The sequence below is a fragment of the Sinohyriopsis cumingii genome, chromosome 3, assembly GCF_028554795.1.
Source record: "Sinohyriopsis cumingii isolate HCF-2022 chromosome 3, ASM2855479v2, whole genome shotgun sequence".
Lineage (NCBI taxonomy): Eukaryota > Metazoa > Mollusca > Bivalvia > Unionida > Unionidae > Sinohyriopsis > Sinohyriopsis cumingii.
The window spans coordinates 38,477,124-38,496,542 of NC_142963.1; the positions used below are offsets into that span (position 1 = coordinate 38,477,124).

Consider the following 19,419-nt stretch of genomic DNA (forward strand, 5'->3'; position numbering starts at 1 on the left):
TATGGATGTATGTGTGTGTGGGGGTATGTATATATAACATCAATTATCAGTTTCATGTGTAGAGAATTTTATCTGTAAGGGTGTGAGCATTTGATACTCTTTTTAGTGAAGTTTGCTAAATATTCTTTCAACACTCCATTCTTATTTATAAATACTTAAGATCATTCTTTTCAAACAGAATATGTACAAATACTAAGGTTCTACCTAGTATGAAATTCTGGCATATTTAACGTGTAGTAAGATATATTGATGTCGTTGAGGAAACTCTTTAAGCAAGTGATTAATCAAACTTGAAATTTGAAACAGAGATTATTTATATTTCTTTGTAAAGCTTATATCAGGACAAGTGTATAATTATTGCCCTTTACCAACAAACAATAATCAGGCAGTGTGTTGAAAGTTCAAAGAGAGCATGTTTTTATTTTCAGACACAATCCCTGGTAGGCAATGCATGGCTTCATGTTTCTTCTTGTTGAAGCAATTTGAAGATGTTCTCATCTACCTGAATTCTATAAAGGTAAAGTAGATGACTTTTTTTTGATGAATATTTTTGCAGAACTGCAGATGTTAGCTTTCTCATCCATGTGATAGATGAATCTCATGATATTGTGATCCATGTGATAGATGAATCTCATGATATTGTGATCCATGTGATAGATGAATCTCATGATATTGTGATCCATGCATTTTGTGAGGGTTAGATGATTGTGTTTAGCATGTGGGTTGTCTGTGCATCATGATGTGTGTAGTGGATTTTGTTGGTCTGGTGGTGTATATGGACATCTTATGTTACAGCTATTTTCCTATCGGCCCCTGAGTGGCCGAGTGGTCTAAAGTGCTCTCCGTTATGGATCACTGCCATCTCACCTCTGTCTGCATGGGTTTGAGTCTTGGATTCGGCTATTGTTGGTATGTGAGAAAGCTTGCCAGTAGCTTCTCGTGGGTTGGTGTGCTGAAAAATGGCGTTAAACCCTTCAACAACAACAACAGCTATTTTCCCAGCATTTCTATCTAAGTAACACTTTACCCCAGTTCACTTCATATTTGGAATATAATATAATCACATACTTCTCTTAGTACTGTTCTTGCCCCAGACTGAGAACATGCTATTAGGAATTCTAATGGGGACACATTTTGGTTAAAAAAATTTTATTTTTTTTCATCACTAATACAGTAGTCCCCCTCTTATAAGGCCACCCCTAATGTAGCAGGAAAGTGGCCTTATAATGTGGGTGGCCTTTCTAGAGGGGGATGACAAATGCGAATAGTAAATACATATGAAAAAAGTCACAAGTACATTTAATTTTAAATATTTAATATTTTAATTAAAAAATCACATGCATGATGTGAAATAAATGTAAAACAAACTTTGTCATCATTTGCAAAAGAATGCTATGAATAACCATTGATACAGTTATAAAACTGTCTTTATAATTATGTTACAGTTCACATCACGTCACTTTGTTGGTAACAGTCTAAAAAACAAACCAGTCTCATCATATTAAAAATATCCTTGCTGTCATATCCCCTGCATATATCGTTTAGTCTTTTGTTCCAATCTTCGACAACTTCATTATTAACATCAGCTGATTTGCCGCTAATGACAGAATACTTGATATTGTGTCGCACTTGAAATCTGTGCAACCATCCGTTACTTGCGGTAAAGTCGTCATATCCCAGCTCAACTGACAAAATTTTTGCTTTTTCTTGTGTTTCAAATCAGGATACAAACGTCTCCTGGCTCAAACAATCTTCCTTTCTCCGTCCATTTCACCTTTCCACTTCTGCAGAATTGTTTCATTATCTTTCACGATATTGTTTATCTGAGTCTTCCCGATGTTAGTTTTCTGCAAGGATCCTCGGCGACCCCCCCCCCCACACCTCCCGTCAGTTGAATTACTTTCACGTTCTCCTCTAAACTGAGAATTTTTATTTTCCTCGATGACATGTTGATCTTTTTGCAGTAAGTTATTCATGTTGCCAACTACAATACTAATAAAACAATTCTGTATGCATCTGAACAAATTGCCATGTGTTTTTAAAGGAAGTGATCTTGTCACGTGATTCGTTAGTCGCAGTCTGGTACCCTATTGTTTTTATACATTTCTTGAAACTAGGTGAGAGAAGCCAAAACGGCTTCGATATGTACCATTAACATCACGCAGGTTTGACCTCGCGGCCGCTAGGATTCGTAATTTTGACAATTATTGTCAGTAGTAATAGCCACTGATTACCAAAGTGAACAAGCTCAACATCTTACTAAGGGAAGCCATAAAGGCCATTAAACCATTTTCCTGCTGACTTGGGTATTGTACATCGATACTGCCACTTCTCAGCGGTTTCTACTGTTCGATAATTGTTTTCTTAACAATTATCAGAGTGACTAAACCAGACATCTTATGATAACACAGTAGTAAGGCTAATTGGATTACATGTACGTACCCTTTTGTATGGATTAAAATTTGAGTCTTTCTCGGTTTTTATGGAATAAATTTGGCTTCTCGTGAGGCATAAATGATATAATATTAACCTTAGTGGTAAATGTACTTTACTCAACACTTCTTTCAGTAACGAAAACATGACATCGGGAAACAGAAATCGGATTACTTAACACACGTTATGAATACAATACTGGTTCTGGATACATATTCAAATAAAATGCGGCCGCTTGTGAAGGGTAAATTTTATGATTTTGCACTAATATGCTGGCCGCTGGTTGCGTTAGCCGGGTGGCCTTTCGTGAGGGGTACTTTTGAACACAAACTCGTCGGTGCCAACGGATTCTGGCCGTAAGGAGCGGGTGGCCGCTGGTCAGGGGGGCTGTTCAAGAGGGGGACTACTGTATTTCCATAATATTGTATTCCACTCTTCACTCATAACCACTCTTGTATATTTGATGACTCAAGTGCACAAACCAGTAAATGTTACAAAAGCCATGACCAAAGTCATGCAGAAAGTGCAACTCCCAACAAAGAATTGGATTGAAAAATAGCAGAATTAAAGAAGAAAATCATTTTTACACCCACAAGAAATTGCTTGAAAACTGAAACTTCATGAAGACGATTATCATGTTAGAGGGGCATAAAATTGTTGACTTTGACCTCTCCCACTCCCATCAGATATGGTTCCAGGCATCAGAGAGGACAACCTTTAAGTAAAGAAGGTATTTATTTGGTGTTTCATGCAACTAACATGTAAAATAGACAATATAATACTGATATCTCATTTTTTAATGAATCTGACTCATTATGATCATTTCATTGACCTTCTTTTGCAAATCAAGGTGCCATTTAACTCATTTTGTTGAGCCTGCTTTAATGTGAAATGAGAAAGTAATTTTTCTAGTAGCAATGTTGTCAGTTGTGGTGTCAACATTTTGTAAAGGGTATTGGTTAAAGTTTTTAATTTTCTTATATCTCCTGAACCTCATGAAAGATTCACATTCTACTTGGCATGAATTATTATGAAACTTAGACAATTCACTTTTATGTGCTGGCTTGCCCCTTTTACCTTGGAGTGAACATTGCCATCTTAAAAATATGCATTAAGGCTTAATGGATTTTCTTCATAACTTGGATTAAATCATTATAAGACTGAGATAATTTATAATTGCTCCAGTATTCCTGGGGCCACGGGCAGTCATACAAAACTTGCATTACAGTTTTATTTGAAGTTTTTTCATTTGTTTATATTTCTTAACCCCATGAATGAGTTTCTTCAAATTTGGGAGGAATCGTTATGAAGCTAAGACAGTTCATTCAGTGACTTGTTTGCCCCTTTGATGTTGGGGTGAAGGTCTTATCAAATTGGCATTACGGGTTTGGGTGGAAGGGTACATGCTTTATGATCATGGACTTGATATGTAGCCTCTGGTCTTTTTTCTCAATCCTGGTGGAAACACTGTCACAAATACTCCTTTGAAGAAACAAGCACACCTGCAAACTGATATATTTCACAATGAGTGCCACGTATACATGTTTGACAAAATAACCTGACCTGCGAACTAGTCTATTTGACATTGTGTGCCACAGATACTCTTTTGAAGAGATAATCTCATCTGCAGACTGGTATATTTTAATTGTGTGCCACTTGTACTCCTTTGAAGTGATAAGCTCACCCACAACTGATATAAATCTGACTGTTTACCACAGATACTTCTTTGAAGAGATATGCTCAACTGCAAGCTGATATAAATTATATTTTGTCTACCACAAAGACTCCTTTCACTACACTTTAGTAAAAAGGACAGCTCTTTGAAAGAAAAATTGTCTTCCTTTACAGGAGGCGAGATCTTGAAAAAAAGTAGTTGTGCTAGGAATATAGAATCTTAAAATGGGTGGATTTTCCTATCTTGTACAAAGACATGGAAAAATAAGCTCCAGTAGCCACTGTAATCAATAGCTATTCACACTTGTAAGATGGAAGCCATACTTAGCATAAATTTTGAGGCCAAAAGTTCAAGTGTTACCTGTCTGTAAACAACTCTCAAATAACCATACATTTTTTCATTTGTAGACATGTTATTTATAAGAGTTTGATAATAAAAAGAAAAGTTAATAAAAGAGGTTAATTGTCTGTTACTAGCAGCTGCCCTTGATATCAAGGTGCCAGCTATTAAGACAATAGTTACTGCTTTACTGTATTGTGTCATATACCAGAAATGTCAAACTTTTTATGTTATAACTGATGAGTTATAACAAAAGGGAGGTCTGTTTCTGTAAATTTAAAATAGATGTTTTAGCTGATACTTCATTTTTCACTTTTATGTAACAAGAGTAATTTTGCTGTTACATACAAAGTTTAGTGTAATTAAGTGAAAACAAAGTTTACATGTATGCAGGTCATATGTTTTTTTTTCTTCTTCAGATTATTTAAAATATACATTACTTTGACGTCTTTAAGTATGTATTATGTAGGATCATAACTGTTCAGAACTGTTGCCTGTTGTATTTTCAGAGTTATTTCTACAATGATGACAACTTCAACTTCAACTACGCTCAAGCCAAGGCTGCTGTTGGCAACTTTAAAGAAGCCGAAGAGGTAGAAAGCTGTTTAATAAATAGTGAAATATAACAATTTTAGTGGGCGAAAGAATTGTCTCCTAATCTTATGTCACATGTTTAGGCTCGAATAAACAGTAACACAAGAAAGAGTGAAAACAACAAGCTTTGAAAAATACAATAATTTATTTTCCTGGAAAAATTCTGTAAAAATGAGAAAAAAATTATGAACTTACAGTTTTATAGAATCAAATCCAAAAGTGATCCAAAAATAATCAGAGAATAAAATTTTAGTACTTCTAATAACAAAATGTTCTACTGATTTCACGTTAGAATCTCGACCAAGAATCCAAGATGGAAGACAATGACATATACTGCAATCTGTTGTGTTGAAGTCTTCAGTTCCTTCTAGAAACAAGAATTATCACTCTAGTTTCTGATAGCTGAATAAATTTTTGTAAAAAAACTCATTGTTCCACAATATTACGTGAGCACACGTATTTTCCAGAAAAATAACCGAATTAATCCTTTTGAATCCACGTAATTGAAATAACTCCAAACTAAGTAATTTGAAATAACTCCAAACAGCACAAAATACAACTAACAATTTAACAGCCCAACTTTTACTGATTAGTTCCCCAAAACATGTGTTATATGGGCTTTCTAAAACGTAAACAAGGGTCACGTGATCATCTTCTAGAAGTTTATAGAAGCAAGTACTTGTTACAGCTCACGTTTACCCAGTGTGACCCTGATGAAAACCAATCTTTTTTACTCTAAGAAATAAAAAGTAAAAAATTGTTTATATCTTAAAGACAAGGTCCCATCATGACCTTGGAAACAACCAATCATTTTAAAATAACTTGCTTACGAAGGTTGCAACAAATTCTGAAACAAGGTCAGGATTTAGATCAAGACCTGATGTTTATGAACTAAAAGTCAATGTCAAACTATTTTCTAAAAAAGGTATCATCTCTAGTGATTAAATTTACATTACAATATCATGTAATAACATTTTATTTTTTTTAAACTGACAAACAATTAAATTGAAATAAATATATATTAAATCAGATATAATTAAATCAAATATACATAACACTAAAAAGTTTTAATATCCATCTATGTATCAGGGTTGAAGCAAAGCAGTTTCTTCATATTGATGTCTTCATTGGGACAGTAGCTATTTACACCATATTTAAAAGAAGACCTGTTGTTTATTTTCCATGTTGCGCACAGTACCACAAAGTTCCAAAACATTTCAGCTGCAGCAGCTTGTAATCTCTTGACATTGATTTGACATTCACATTCAGAAACTATTTTTCCTTTGTTTAGCAATGACTGCTTCTGCTAACTCATTCATTTTTGTATTTTTGCAAAAAAACATTACATAGTTGTCGGTTACTGGATTTTATAAAGAGATGTATAGCTTCCACAAAAGGCTTATTGGTCATTCAGTTTTAAAATTTGTGGTTTGCAGCAAACTTTAAATTTGTGACAGTTGGAACCGCAAGAAAAACAGTAATTCATAGTATGCGTTGTATGGTTTTCTCCATCAAATACATTACCTGATCACATTACATTAGGATAACTTTCTTTGTTACCTCTGAATCCAGCTCTCCCAGAAAGACAAAGGTCCTTCTGCAGATAAAGGGTAGCAACCCTTACAGGTTAACTCCACTTTCTAACCACTAGATGGCTACTCTTATACCTGGTTTAAACCAGATTTTGCTTTTGCTGCTGTATGCTAAGATGACCTCCAGACAGGGGCCCCGAGTGGCCGAGTGGTCTAAAGCGCTCACCGTTCCGGATCACTGCCATCTCACCTCTGTCTGCGTAGGTTCGAGTCCAAGGCTCGGCTAGCATGGGTATTTGGGAAAGCCTGCCAGTAGCTTCTCGTGGGTCGGTGGTTCTTCCCTGGGTTTTCCAGGGTTCTTCCTCCACCAGCTATACTGGCCGCCATGTATAGCCTATCTTGTGCTGAAAAATGGCGTTAAACCCTAGAACAACAACAACATCCAGACAATCCAGTTTACATTCTATAACTTCTATAAATTTAATCATCCTTATTTCTTTATCAGTAGTGCAATAAGTAAAATGTTGTTTTATATGGTGCATGCAACATTGTTGTGAATTAAGTGAATTTATTCTTAATTTTACAATTATCATACTGTTCGTTATTGTCACATGATTTTGATTTGGAACATTTACTTTTACCAAAAGTGTCAAAAAGCTTTTGTGCAGGCATATAACTTTAAACAAAGCAAGACATAACATTCAGCAAAAACCTTGATATAGTTGTTGCAGTGAAATTAAGATGGGTTTTGTGATGTACTTATCCAGTGGTAAGCCCATACATGATGATAAATATGCACATATTATTATAAACCTTTGACAAATATATTGGAAACATGCTTTATTATAACATAAATTTTGATATGACATTGTCATGGCATGGCTCTTGAACTTTCAAATCCTCTTCACGAAGTTCTGCCAACTACTTTTTTAATTACTCCAATGTTTTATTGCCAGAGTAAACGAATTTGATTAGTTAGGCTAATAATTATTATTCTAAGTTGTACTGAACCATCAACAAAATTGCTAACTATTTTCTTGGCTGTATTTATTAGTACCTAACTTGTATATATATTATTTTGGCTGTTATCCACATCATTGATGAGTTCCAGGGTTTTCTCGTAATATTAAACTATCGTTTTTTTTGGCCATAGATTGAGAAAGTTATTTTAACACTGTTTTCTGATATATATTAAATCTTTAGGTGTTCCTGTTGATTCAGAGTGAGAAGATTAAAAATGACTACATATACCTCAGCTGGTTGGCCAGATGTTGTAAGTTTACATTTGTGCTTTCACTATTGTAATCATACATATTTAAACAAGAATAAATGTGTTGCAAATTTAGTGTTAAGACTGAATTTGCAAGATTTTTTTTGTACAGTAAAAGCTATGATGTATAGTAGTCCACCTGTAATTGTTCATTAATTAATGAACCGTTTGTTGCCATTATGCTGTATCTAGTTAACTTGTAGACATCTGACGACAAAAATTATTAAATACAATTTTGACCATATATACTCACAAACTAGATCCAGCTGCAACTATATAGACCCAGATCTTTCATTGCAAAATGCACTAGTAGATCTGGGTTGATGCAGATTGTTAGGAGTAATCAGTAGAATAAACAACATGGACCCTGATCTGACAGTACATTATGTGATGGCAGATCAGGGTGTATGTTGTTTGCAGTTCAATCCAGCCTGTAAATGAGGATATATGGTACTTTGAAGTTTGGCTTAATCAGCTTTCTTTGAAATCAGTCAATGTGTGTGATATTCATCGAGTGATTATCATAAGATAAATCCTCACGATGCAGACTTGTTTTTTTATGTATAAATTAATGGTACAGTGCAATAGATTATACGAAAGAACATTTTTTCAAACAGAATTCTGGTTCTTAAAGGGCAGTGAATTTAGAATTATTGTCTCCTTTATATATTTTATCACTAGCCTTGTTGATCCATCAGCAAGCAAACATACTTTACTAGTACTTTTGAGATTTAAAAAAAAAAGGCAGGTTTTTGTACATAATTTAGAGGCTATAATATGGCCTAGCTGTATACATTGTAGATATGTTAGCTGGTCTTGGCTGCAGGTTTATGCATACATGTATGTACAATGAACCCTGTTTTCAATGACCAAGTTGATTCCCAGGCATATTGCTGTCTTATTAAATATGTTTTTCTATAAATCATGTCTTTAATTTAGAGTATTTATCTCCTTTGTCTTGCAACTTTAAACCATTAGAGTAGAAAAATCATTTAAAGATACAAATCTTTGTTTCATATTGGATATAATTATAAACATTTTTTTTATCCAGTACATATTTACTTTTATGTAAATTCATTATTTTTAGAAATAGTATACATTCATATACTAACATACTTCTGATGACACATTTCCAGTACACGTGCAATCCTACAGAATGATGATGTTGTAGCAAAGAACAAAATATGATGGAAATAGTTTGTGACTTAAAAACTGATGTTGGATTTGGGAGTTAAATATTCCAATATTAATGAAATTTAGATTTAAGTACATTTGTTAATATTATCTGCTGGAACCCAAACTTTCCCTTGTAATGAGTGTTCTTGGAACATATGTTAACTCTGTGTGTGTGTGAGAATAAACCCATACACACAGACATATATACTAAAATCAAATTTTTAAAACATGTCAAATAAAATGACTTCTACAGGTAACATTTCTATGCACACTATAACACTGAATGAATATTTCTTGGTCAACTTCATCAATCAACATTATAAATTTTTGATTTTGAAATGATCTGCATGGTAGATGAAATATCATTTCTTGTGTATTTTCATTAGATATCATGAACAGAAAGGCTCGTTTGGCCTGGGAGCTGTACCTGAAGATGGAGACATCAGGAGAATCATTTAGCTTGCTCCAGCTCATTGCCAATGACTGCTACAAGGTGCAGATTTTAAAAAAACATAACAAACTGATCAGGGAATTATAAATACATGTATTTTCATTCTCTCTCTCTCTCTCTATATATATATATATATATATATATATATATATATATATATATATATATATATAAATAATATACCTTATTTAAAATGTGCGAAACCTGCCAACATCTGATTGAAACCAGGACTTTTTCTAGCACAGTGACTAGAGAAAAACTGAACATACATTGATCAAACAAAATGTGCAAAACAGAATGTAATTTATCTTATCACATGTAAGATCTGTAGCATCCAGTAAGTCGGAGAAACTGAAAAACTACACAAAAGGATCAACCTTCAAAGATCTGATTGGATGACAAAGAAGCTGTACAGGAGCCCAGTCACAGAACACTTCTCCTCCCTTGGCCACACTTTCAGTGATATAACACTTATAGTAATTGCTCACAACCGAACATGGAGTTCTGAAACCAGGAAAGAAAAGGAATCTTACTGGATATGCCGCCTTAGAACATTGAAACCAAGCGGTTTTAACCAAGAAGACTAGAAAAAGACAGCCATTCACAAATAAAATTACCTTTTTGCAGCCAGCATATTCTCTTTTCAATAATTCTGTAAATTTGCTTATTAGTCACCCAATAACCTATAATTACAACTATAATAATGAAATATCCGGGATATAATTTGAGCGTACATAAATTTACATAAAATAACATATGATGCTATGGCTCATCAATTTCTAGGTCAGTTTAAAATATCTTTCAGCATTCACAACAGGTCATAGTCATGTAAAGTTTTACAAAGACAACGGTTTGTTTTGTTTGTCTTGTCTATGTTTTGTATTTGCCTTTGAAAAAGACTCATTAAGAGTCGAAAGCACTTATTCTAGCTAGATACTAGTTTTGCACTGTTCGTAGTCAGCAGTTTATTACATTTATATATATATATATAAACACTTTGTTATATATATATATATATAATACACTTTGTTATATATTTGGAAATTCTCAGAATCAGCATGCTGTAGTAAAACAACATTTGGCTACAGTATCAAGGACTTTTTTCCTTAGGAATCTTGGGATTTTTATTATTACATTTTGTCCTGGAATGCATTTATGTACTGTGTTACTCGTTACAGATGGAGTGAATACTTGACTTTTCTGGTCCTTGTTATAATGTTGTTAATTTCTGGTCCTTGTTATAATGTTGTTAATTCCTGGTCCTTGTTATAATGTTGTTAATTTCTGGTCCTTCTATAATGTTGTAATTTCTGGTCCTTGTTATAATGTTGTTAATTTCTGGTCCTTGTTATAATGTTGTTAATTTCTGGTCCTTGTTATAATGTTGTTAATTTCTGGTCCTTCTATAATGTTGTAATTTCTGGTCCTTGTTATAATGTTGTTAATTTCTGGTCCTTGTTATAATGTTGTTAATTTCTGGGCCTTGTTATAATGTTGTTAAAATTGCTGTTAATATAAAAGTTTAAATCAGTGCAATTGAAATGGATATCCATGTTTCTCTTTCATCAGATGGGTCAGTTCTACTATGCAGCAAAGGCATTTGATGTGTTGGAGCGACTTGATCCCAATCCAGAATACTGGGAGGGGAAGAGAGGAGCCTGTGTTGGAGTATTCCAGCTGATTATTGCAGGACATGAACCAAGGTAACAGTTCAGGGAAATAACCTTATCACCAAGACTTAATTAAATCAGACATCCATTTATATTGCAGATAATATAAGGAAGGAATTCATACAAACTTTGCAGTTGTATATGGTCTATACCACTAATGGGGAACTGGAAGGCACATTATTAAAATCCTTGTAGGTTGTTCTTGTTATAATTTCATTTCATTCTCCAAGTATTTGGTATAATCTAATAGGTTTTGATTGGTGGTAGGTACTTGTAATAGAGCCTTAATACATCTCTATAACTTTAATTCTGGAAAGGCCATAATTCTTGATTTTTTCCTGAAAGAGAAAATACATGTCTGTCTGTCAAGAATTTTGTAGTACTTCATAGTATTATGTTGCCATAATTGTTCACTCTGGCTTAAACTTCAGGACTGGTCAACCAAACTACAAATTAGGCTTTCAAGACTGACAACATAAATTCTAGTATTCAAAGAATATTTTGTCATCATATTGATTTAAAATATGTACCAGTAGTACAATGTCAATTATTTTATAGTCCACCATTTTCACTTGAGGATGAAATTATGTACAGACATATGATAGAGTCAGGGAGGTAACTCCTAATTTTCCAGGCATAATTTCCTTATCAGTTTATTCTGAATTCTGGTATGTTTCAGTCTTTTTTTTGTTCTTTTTATGTGTGTTGGGGGGTATATACATTTTAATCATTTTCTGACTTCTCAGTAATGCAGACCTAAAAGAAGGATATTTTTGAATGTCAAAATAAAATTCAAGTGTCTGTCTTTTATCACCAATTGTCCTGAAGTGAATTAAATTTTTTGTTGATATTCTGTTTAGTTGTCACTGTTCAGGGCATGTTCATTTAATTACCATTTTGATAGTTAATTCTGTGAATGAAACTGTCATTTTGCTCTTATATTAAGTAAACTCTGATTAGTTATGGGATCTGTTATTTTAGCCAGAACTGATCCATACTAAATTAGTAAGTCATTAGTTCTAAACCCTCTCCAACTTTCTTTTGAGAAGATCGAAATGGTGCTAAACAAAAATGGTGCTGATCTGATATCTAATATGGTGACTATGACAGCCATATTGAAATATTATTACTACTCCTCCTGAACAGAATGTCATATCCACGTGTGGCTTTCACCTGAAGACTTCTTACGATGTCTAGTTGGTCTTAAATGAAAATGATTTCATTCAGACATGCATCATGGCAACCACAGTGGACAACTTGAAAATCATGCTATTGCTACTGCTTCTGAATGGATGGTCAAATCAACATCCGGTTTTCGCTAAAAGACTATTTATTATGTTTAATTGGTCATAAATGAAAATGAAACCAATCTGATATTACAACTCCTGAAAATCATGTTATTGCTAAATGGAAAGTCCTATCAACATGGTGTTGTCATAAGAACAAAAATTATGATGGTTTTGAATGACAAAGGTGCTGATATAACCTCAGATTTGGTTGCCAAAATGAACGTTAAAATCTTGTCGCTCACTCTCCTGAATGGCTGGCCATATTGAGATGGCGTTTCAACAATAGTCTTTTAATGGTATCCAGTTTATCCTCAATAAAAATGGTGCCAATCTTCATCCATGTGGCTACCACAGTGGCTTATTTTGAAATTCTATCACACACAAATATCAGAGATGGTTTAAAAATTTGTCAAGAAAAAATAATTATTTTTTATTGTCTTGAATTCCTGGATATTCTTTTTGGACAGTAGAAGATCTAACCCATAAAGGGACTTTTGATAATTCCTAATGCCTTCTTCATGTTCAGTGAAAAGCTCATGATTAGAATCTAAGCAGTAAGAAAGATACTGTTAAATCTCAATTTGAGGAACAAATGTGAGATTTTTAGGGTAGGGCCTGTTATTGTAATGCTAGAATTTCTTGGCATAACATTGACCCACTTGAGAACATCGTAAGTCCAGGTCTGCCTTGATATAACATGGACCCACTTTAGAACATCGTAAGCCCAGGTCTGCCATTGTATAACATGTTGCTAGATATTCACTCTTTAGTATTTCAGCTTTATGCTTTCAAATGAACAGGTGTGACCCAGATCTGCCATGATTGTATAATTCGTTTTAGTTGATCAGTCTTCACTGTTCAATCCTCCAGCAGTAAGCTTTCAAGTGGAGACTAAGATCTGCCATTGTATAATGTGTTGGTAGATTAGTATTTGCTGTTCAGTCCTTATGTGGTACACTTTTAATGGAGCAGCGTAGATCCTGAACTGCTTATGCATTATGTGACAGCTGATCTGGGTAAATGCTGTTTGCAGGCGGGTTTCCATTACTCTTGCTTAATATGGTACAATGGTTAGTCTTCACAGAGGGTCTTTTATTATATTATGTAATTTCAGTGTTGTGCTGGTTATCCTATATTGAAAGCCAAACAATAAACTTTCAGCAGAGGAGCTTCTTTATCTCTTGGAACAAATCTTATTACTTCCGTACATTAAAAGTGCAGGCTGACCACATATGAAGATTTGACACATTAATTGTAGAATTGCACTGTGCCCCCACCCTTTTTTTATTTTACTCGCAGTATTGGAATGATTCATCATGAAATGTTAATACTGTTCACTAAAGTGGTGCTTACTGCCTTATAATTACATACTCCAGCATATTGCATCCAGGAGCTTAATACTCTATCACTAAACAAGCCAGTTCTTGGTTCAAACTAGATACCAGCGATATTAAAAAGCCAATTTTAGGTGAAGATTAACTAAAAGTTGACTTTAAAAGATGTTTTTCTTTTTTGTCTGGGGGAGGCCACTTACCTAGGAATTTTCCAGTATGCAGAGGTTACATGAAATTTCTTTGAACATCCACCCAGATGAGTCTTAGCAGCATTTTTTAATTTTGTACCTTTCATTGTCAGAAGTCATGAGTGACCTAGATATAAATCAGGATCAATCATAATTCTTATTAAAGCTTTAAATGTATATTTAATATTGTAAATTTTAAATGAATATTTAATATAGTAAATTTTAAATGTATAATTTAATATTATAAATTTTAAATGTATATTTAATATTGTAAATTTTAAAGGTATATTTAATATTGTAAATTTTAAATGTATATTTAATATTGTAAATTTTAAATGTATATTTAATATTAAAAATTTTAAATGTATATTTAAATTGTACATTTTAAATGTATATTTAATATTGTAAAATTTAAATGTATATTTAATACTGTAAATGACATCTTAATTCAGTCATGACCTGAACATAAAAAAAATATTCCTGTTTATCACCAGTTAGGTAATCATGTAGAATCACTGTACTGTTTGTATTATTTCTGTAGGGATCATCATTTTGACTTACTGTGTACTGTTTGTATTATTTCTGCAGGGATCATCACTTTGACTTGCTGTGTACTGTTTGTATTATATCTGTAGGGATCATCATTTTGACTTACTGTGTACTGTTTGTATTATATCTGTAGGGATCATCATTTTGACTTACTGTGTACTGTTTGTATTATTTCTGTAGGGATCATCATTTTGACTTACTGTGTACTGTTTGTATTATTTCTGTAGGGATCATCACTTTGACTTGCTGTGTACTGTTTGTATTATTTCTGTAGGGATCATCATTTTGACTTACTGTGTACTGTTTGTATTATTTCTGTAGGGATCATCATTTTGACTTACTGTGTACTGTTTGTATTATTTCTGCAGGGATCATCACTCTGACTTGCTGTGTACTGTTTGTATTATATCTGTAGTGATCATCATTTTGACTTACTGTGTACTGTTTGTATTATATCTGTAGGGATCATCTTTTTGACTTACTGTGTACTGTTTGTATTATTTCTGTAGGGATCATCATTTTGACTTGCTGTGTACTGTTTGTATTATTTCTGTAGGGATCATCACTTTGACTTGCTGTGTACTGTTTGTATTATTTCTGTAGGGATCATCATTTTGACTTACTGTGTACTGTTTGTATTATTTCTGCAGGGATCATCACTCTGACTTGCTGTGTACTGTTTGTATTATTTCTGTAGGGATCATCATTTTGACTTACTGTGTACTGTTTGTATTATTTCTGCAGGGATCATCATTTTGACTTACTGTGTACTGTTTGTATTATTTCTGCAGGGATCATCACTTTGACTTACTGTGTACTGTTTGTATTATTTCTGTAGGGATCATCATTTTGACTTACTGTGTACTGTTTGTATTATTTCTGTAGGGATCATCATTTTGACTTACTGTGTACTGTTTGTATTATTTCTGTAGGGATCATCACTTTGACTTGCTGTGTACTGTTTGTATTATTTCTGTAGGGATCATCATTTTGACTTCAGTGTATTGTTTGTATTCTGCAGGGATCATCACTTTGACTTGCTGTGTACTGTTTGTATTATTTCTGTAGGGATCATCATTTTGACTTACTGTGTACTGTTTGTATTATATCTGTAGGGATCATCATTTTGACTTACTGTGTACTGTTTGTATTATTTCTGTAGGGATCATCATTTTGACTTACTGTGTACTGTTTGTATTATTTCTGTAGGGATCATCATTTTGACTTACTGTGTACTGTTTGTATTATTTCTGTAGGGATCATCACTTTGACTTGCTGTGTACTGTTTGTATTATTTCTGTAGGGATCATCATTTTGACTTCAGTGTATTGTTTGTATTCTGCAGGGATCATCACTTTGACTTGCTGTGTACTGTTTGTATTATTTCTGTAGGGATCATCATTTTGACTTACTGTGTACTGTTTGTATTATATCTGTAGGGATCATCATTTTGACTTACTGTGTACTGTTTGTATTATTTCTGTAGGGATCATCATTTTGACTTACTGTGTACTGTTTGTATTATTTCTGTAGGGATCATCATTTTGACTTACTGTGTACTGTTTGTATTATATCTGCAGGGATCATCACTTTGACTTACTGTGTACTGTTTGTATTATTTCTGTAGGGATCATCATTTTGACTTACTGTGTACTGTTTGTATTATTTCTGTAGGGATCATCACTTTGACTTGCTGTGTACTGTTTGTATTATTTCTGTAGGGATCATCATTTTGACTTACTGTGTACTGTTTGTATTATTTCTGTAGGGATCATTTAGGAGAAGTGCTGCTACTGCTTCGCAACACAAACAATCCACAGGTTGAATATATTATACGGGTGATGAAAAAGTGGGGTCGGGAGAATAAAGCCCCACTTCAGACATGGTATTATATTATGTACTGGAATGATGGATATAGTTTTTTATTTGTTAGTATTACACTGCATGCCTTCCAAAGTTCCATCATCCAATTCAATTCAGGAAAGCTTCTTTTGCATAGTTATTGCATGAGTTAGTGCTGGTCTATCCTGGGCCTAAATTCAACAAGAAAGTTTTATTTGGAGGATTTAGTACCAGTCTGTACTATATCTAAATTCTGTAAGAGATTTGTTTGGGGGATTTACTGCCAGTCTGTACAATACATGAGTTATTTGATAAAGGTTTTTTTTCGTTTGTTGAGGATTTAGTGTGAGTCTGTACTATACCTAAATTGTAGGAGAAAGTTTTATTTGGAGAATTTAGTGCCAGTCTGTACTATACCTTAATTTTGTGAGAATCTTTATTTGGATGACTGTACCACATTGTATGGGACATTTGTGTGTGTGGAGAATTTAGTGTAGACTGTACTGTACCTATATTGCATGAGAAAGTTTTATTTGGAAGAGTTAGTGCCAGTCTGTACTATACATAAATTTGATGAGAAGGTTTTATTTGGAGGCTTTAGTGCCAGTCTGTACTGTACCTAAATTATATGAGAAAGTTTTACATAAAGGATTTAGTGCCAGTCTGTGCTGTACCTAAATTCTATGAGAAAGTTTTATATAAAGGATTTAGTACCAGTCTGTACTGTACCTAAATTATATGAGAAAATTATATACAGGATTTAGTGCCAGTCTGTACTGGACCTAAATTCTATAAGAAAGTTTTATATAGAAGACTGTGCTCAGAATCGTAATAAAATTATTATCTATTTTGAAAGAAGTATTAATGTGCTTAAGCAATTGATGTTAATTGTGTTAATGAATGGATCATAGTAGATACCTGACAAGTATCTTTTTTATGATAGTGATCAAGTTCTTACATTTTTTATTTCTTCTAAATTTTTTGCAGAATCATTAAATCTTTCAATAAATAAAATAACAGCATACTATATTTCCTAGAAATGCTTGAAAAGTGTTTACTGCCAAAAAGTTGCAGATGAAATGTAACTATTTCCTATAAAACAAATTCCCACCAATATTCGAAAAGTTGGATGTACTGTTAGGATCATTTTGTCCAGTTATTAATAATTTTTTCATCTGTATATAAATAGGTAATTTTCACCTTATTTGATAGAGTATGTTTGAACATAAACAAAAATAAATTTAAAAATGGATGTTTTTATTTACAAGACAAAAATAGTCTTCAGGGTAGGTTTTTAGTGCCACCTTACCCCCACCACTCTCCCAGCCCCTTCTTCCAAGATCTCAATGTATTTAATTGTGTGACATAATATAGATTAAATAATTGAGGAATAAATAATGAATTCATGGAATTAATGAACTAGCCTATTTCTATTTTGGTCAGCTTTGAGGCACTGTGGTGTGGCATCCTGGTTTACTTAACACATTTTAAGTTTCTGGGGAGTTTTTTTTTTCTTCATTTTTTTTTGTTACAAAAAATTATTCATGATTTGTGCCATAGAAATGGATTTTAAGGTGTTGGATTGTCATGAGCTTGAATGTAAGTTCTTTGAAACACTTATCATTATAAGAATGTGTAAATTTGGTATAGTTTCGATGTATAGCTGTATCTCGTATATATCATTACACAATTGTCTTGGATGTTTTACAATCAAGAATGCATGCAAGTAAAGATTGAAACTGGTGCCCTTCCATCTCTTTCATTCCTAACTTCATACCCATTTTGAACTTTATGGTGGAAATTGCATTGAACAATGGCTTTCTTGGTGTTGCAAAACTCTTTTCCTATTAATATAACCTTCATATTCTTATTGTTATAAGCTGTAAGTGGTGCATTGACTGTTTTTAAATTCTCTTTTATCTTCCTTTTTTCAGTGTATTTGTTTGCATTCATTTCAACATAAGGCTGTTATTTTATATACCTTTTTTCTAAATTTCATTGGTATCAAGTTTCACTTAATGACAATCAAACAATTATTGCCATTCCTTTGGATTTTGCATCCAAATCAATATTGTTTACTGTAAATACTGGCTTTATAAGCATGGATGCCCCACACATGAAGCAAGGGTGGGGGGGCACTAATAATTATGTGGGTGCCCCTGCTTATCAAAAGTTGAGTTCAACTGCAAACTGCACAGACACAGTTCTGCCACAACATACATAAGCAGGCAAATCTGGGTTTGTGCAGTTTATTAGGAGTAATCAGTAAAACAAACAATATAGACCCTGATCTGTCTGCACATTGTTCAACATCAGGTCATGGTATATGCTGCTTGCAGTTGGACTTGACTTAATGTGAGTATAATATTGTAATTTCATCATAGAACTCGTTGGTAAATCATTGGTTGGCATTGATTGATAAAAAGCAACTTTGTTGAGCCCCATGTTGAGGCAGAAATCTAGTTTAGTCCTGGCAGGTGAGGTTATCTGAAAATCCACAAACATGAAAGAAATGCATAGGTTGGTTGCATTAATATTTTTTGGCAGTAAACTCGATTATCTATCTCACGCAAAATGAAGCCACAACAAGAAAAGTCTAGAAAAGGGGAACTTTGTCAGGAAACATTAGATACACTTGGGTAGTATTCAATCCTTCATTAAATTCACACTTCTAAAAGCTATAGATTTTCTACATTAGACACATCAAGAAAGGTATATGTTGCTTTTTGTAATTTTCATCTATGTCACATTAATCATATGACATCAGGAAATGTGAGGTATTAAATAGGTCAAGCCAGCCGAAGGTTGGTCTTTCAAGCGATTTTCAGGATTTTGCATAATGTTTGTCGACTTGATCATTTTTCTTTGAGAATAATGGTGTTATTATAATATGAATTATAATTTAAATTTTTCCTCATCAAGATGTACGTTACACACTATAATTGTACTTGCTATTGCACATCCTAGAATGGGAGTGATAAAAGAAAGTTTCAAAATCAAAATATAAAGAAAAAGATTTTAAAAAATTTGGCTGAGTGAGTCTAAAAGAAACTTTTGAAGATAAAAATAAAAAGCAT

The 19,419-nt window shown here is 33.3% G+C and overlaps 1 protein-coding gene across 2 annotated transcripts in view; it reads left to right on the forward strand.

Moving 5' to 3' along the window:
- LOC149802719 (intraflagellar transport protein 56-like) overlaps window positions 1-19,419 on the forward strand; it is a 60,581-nt gene that overhangs the window by 37,237 nt on the left and 3,925 nt on the right. Inside the window, exons 12-17 of one of the 2 annotated variants that reach the window (XM_089952129.1) lie at window positions 429-517; window positions 4,957-5,040; window positions 7,777-7,846; window positions 9,406-9,512; window positions 11,040-11,173; window positions 16,269-16,385. In XM_089952129.1, the coding sequence (XP_089808255.1) occupies window positions 429-517; window positions 4,957-5,040; window positions 7,777-7,846; window positions 9,406-9,512; window positions 11,040-11,173; window positions 16,269-16,385 (601 nt within the window). The remainder of the gene's footprint in view (window positions 1-428; window positions 518-4,956; window positions 5,041-7,776; window positions 7,847-9,405; window positions 9,513-11,039; window positions 11,174-16,268; window positions 16,386-19,419) is intronic. The other variant, XM_089952130.1, reaches the window with a different exon arrangement.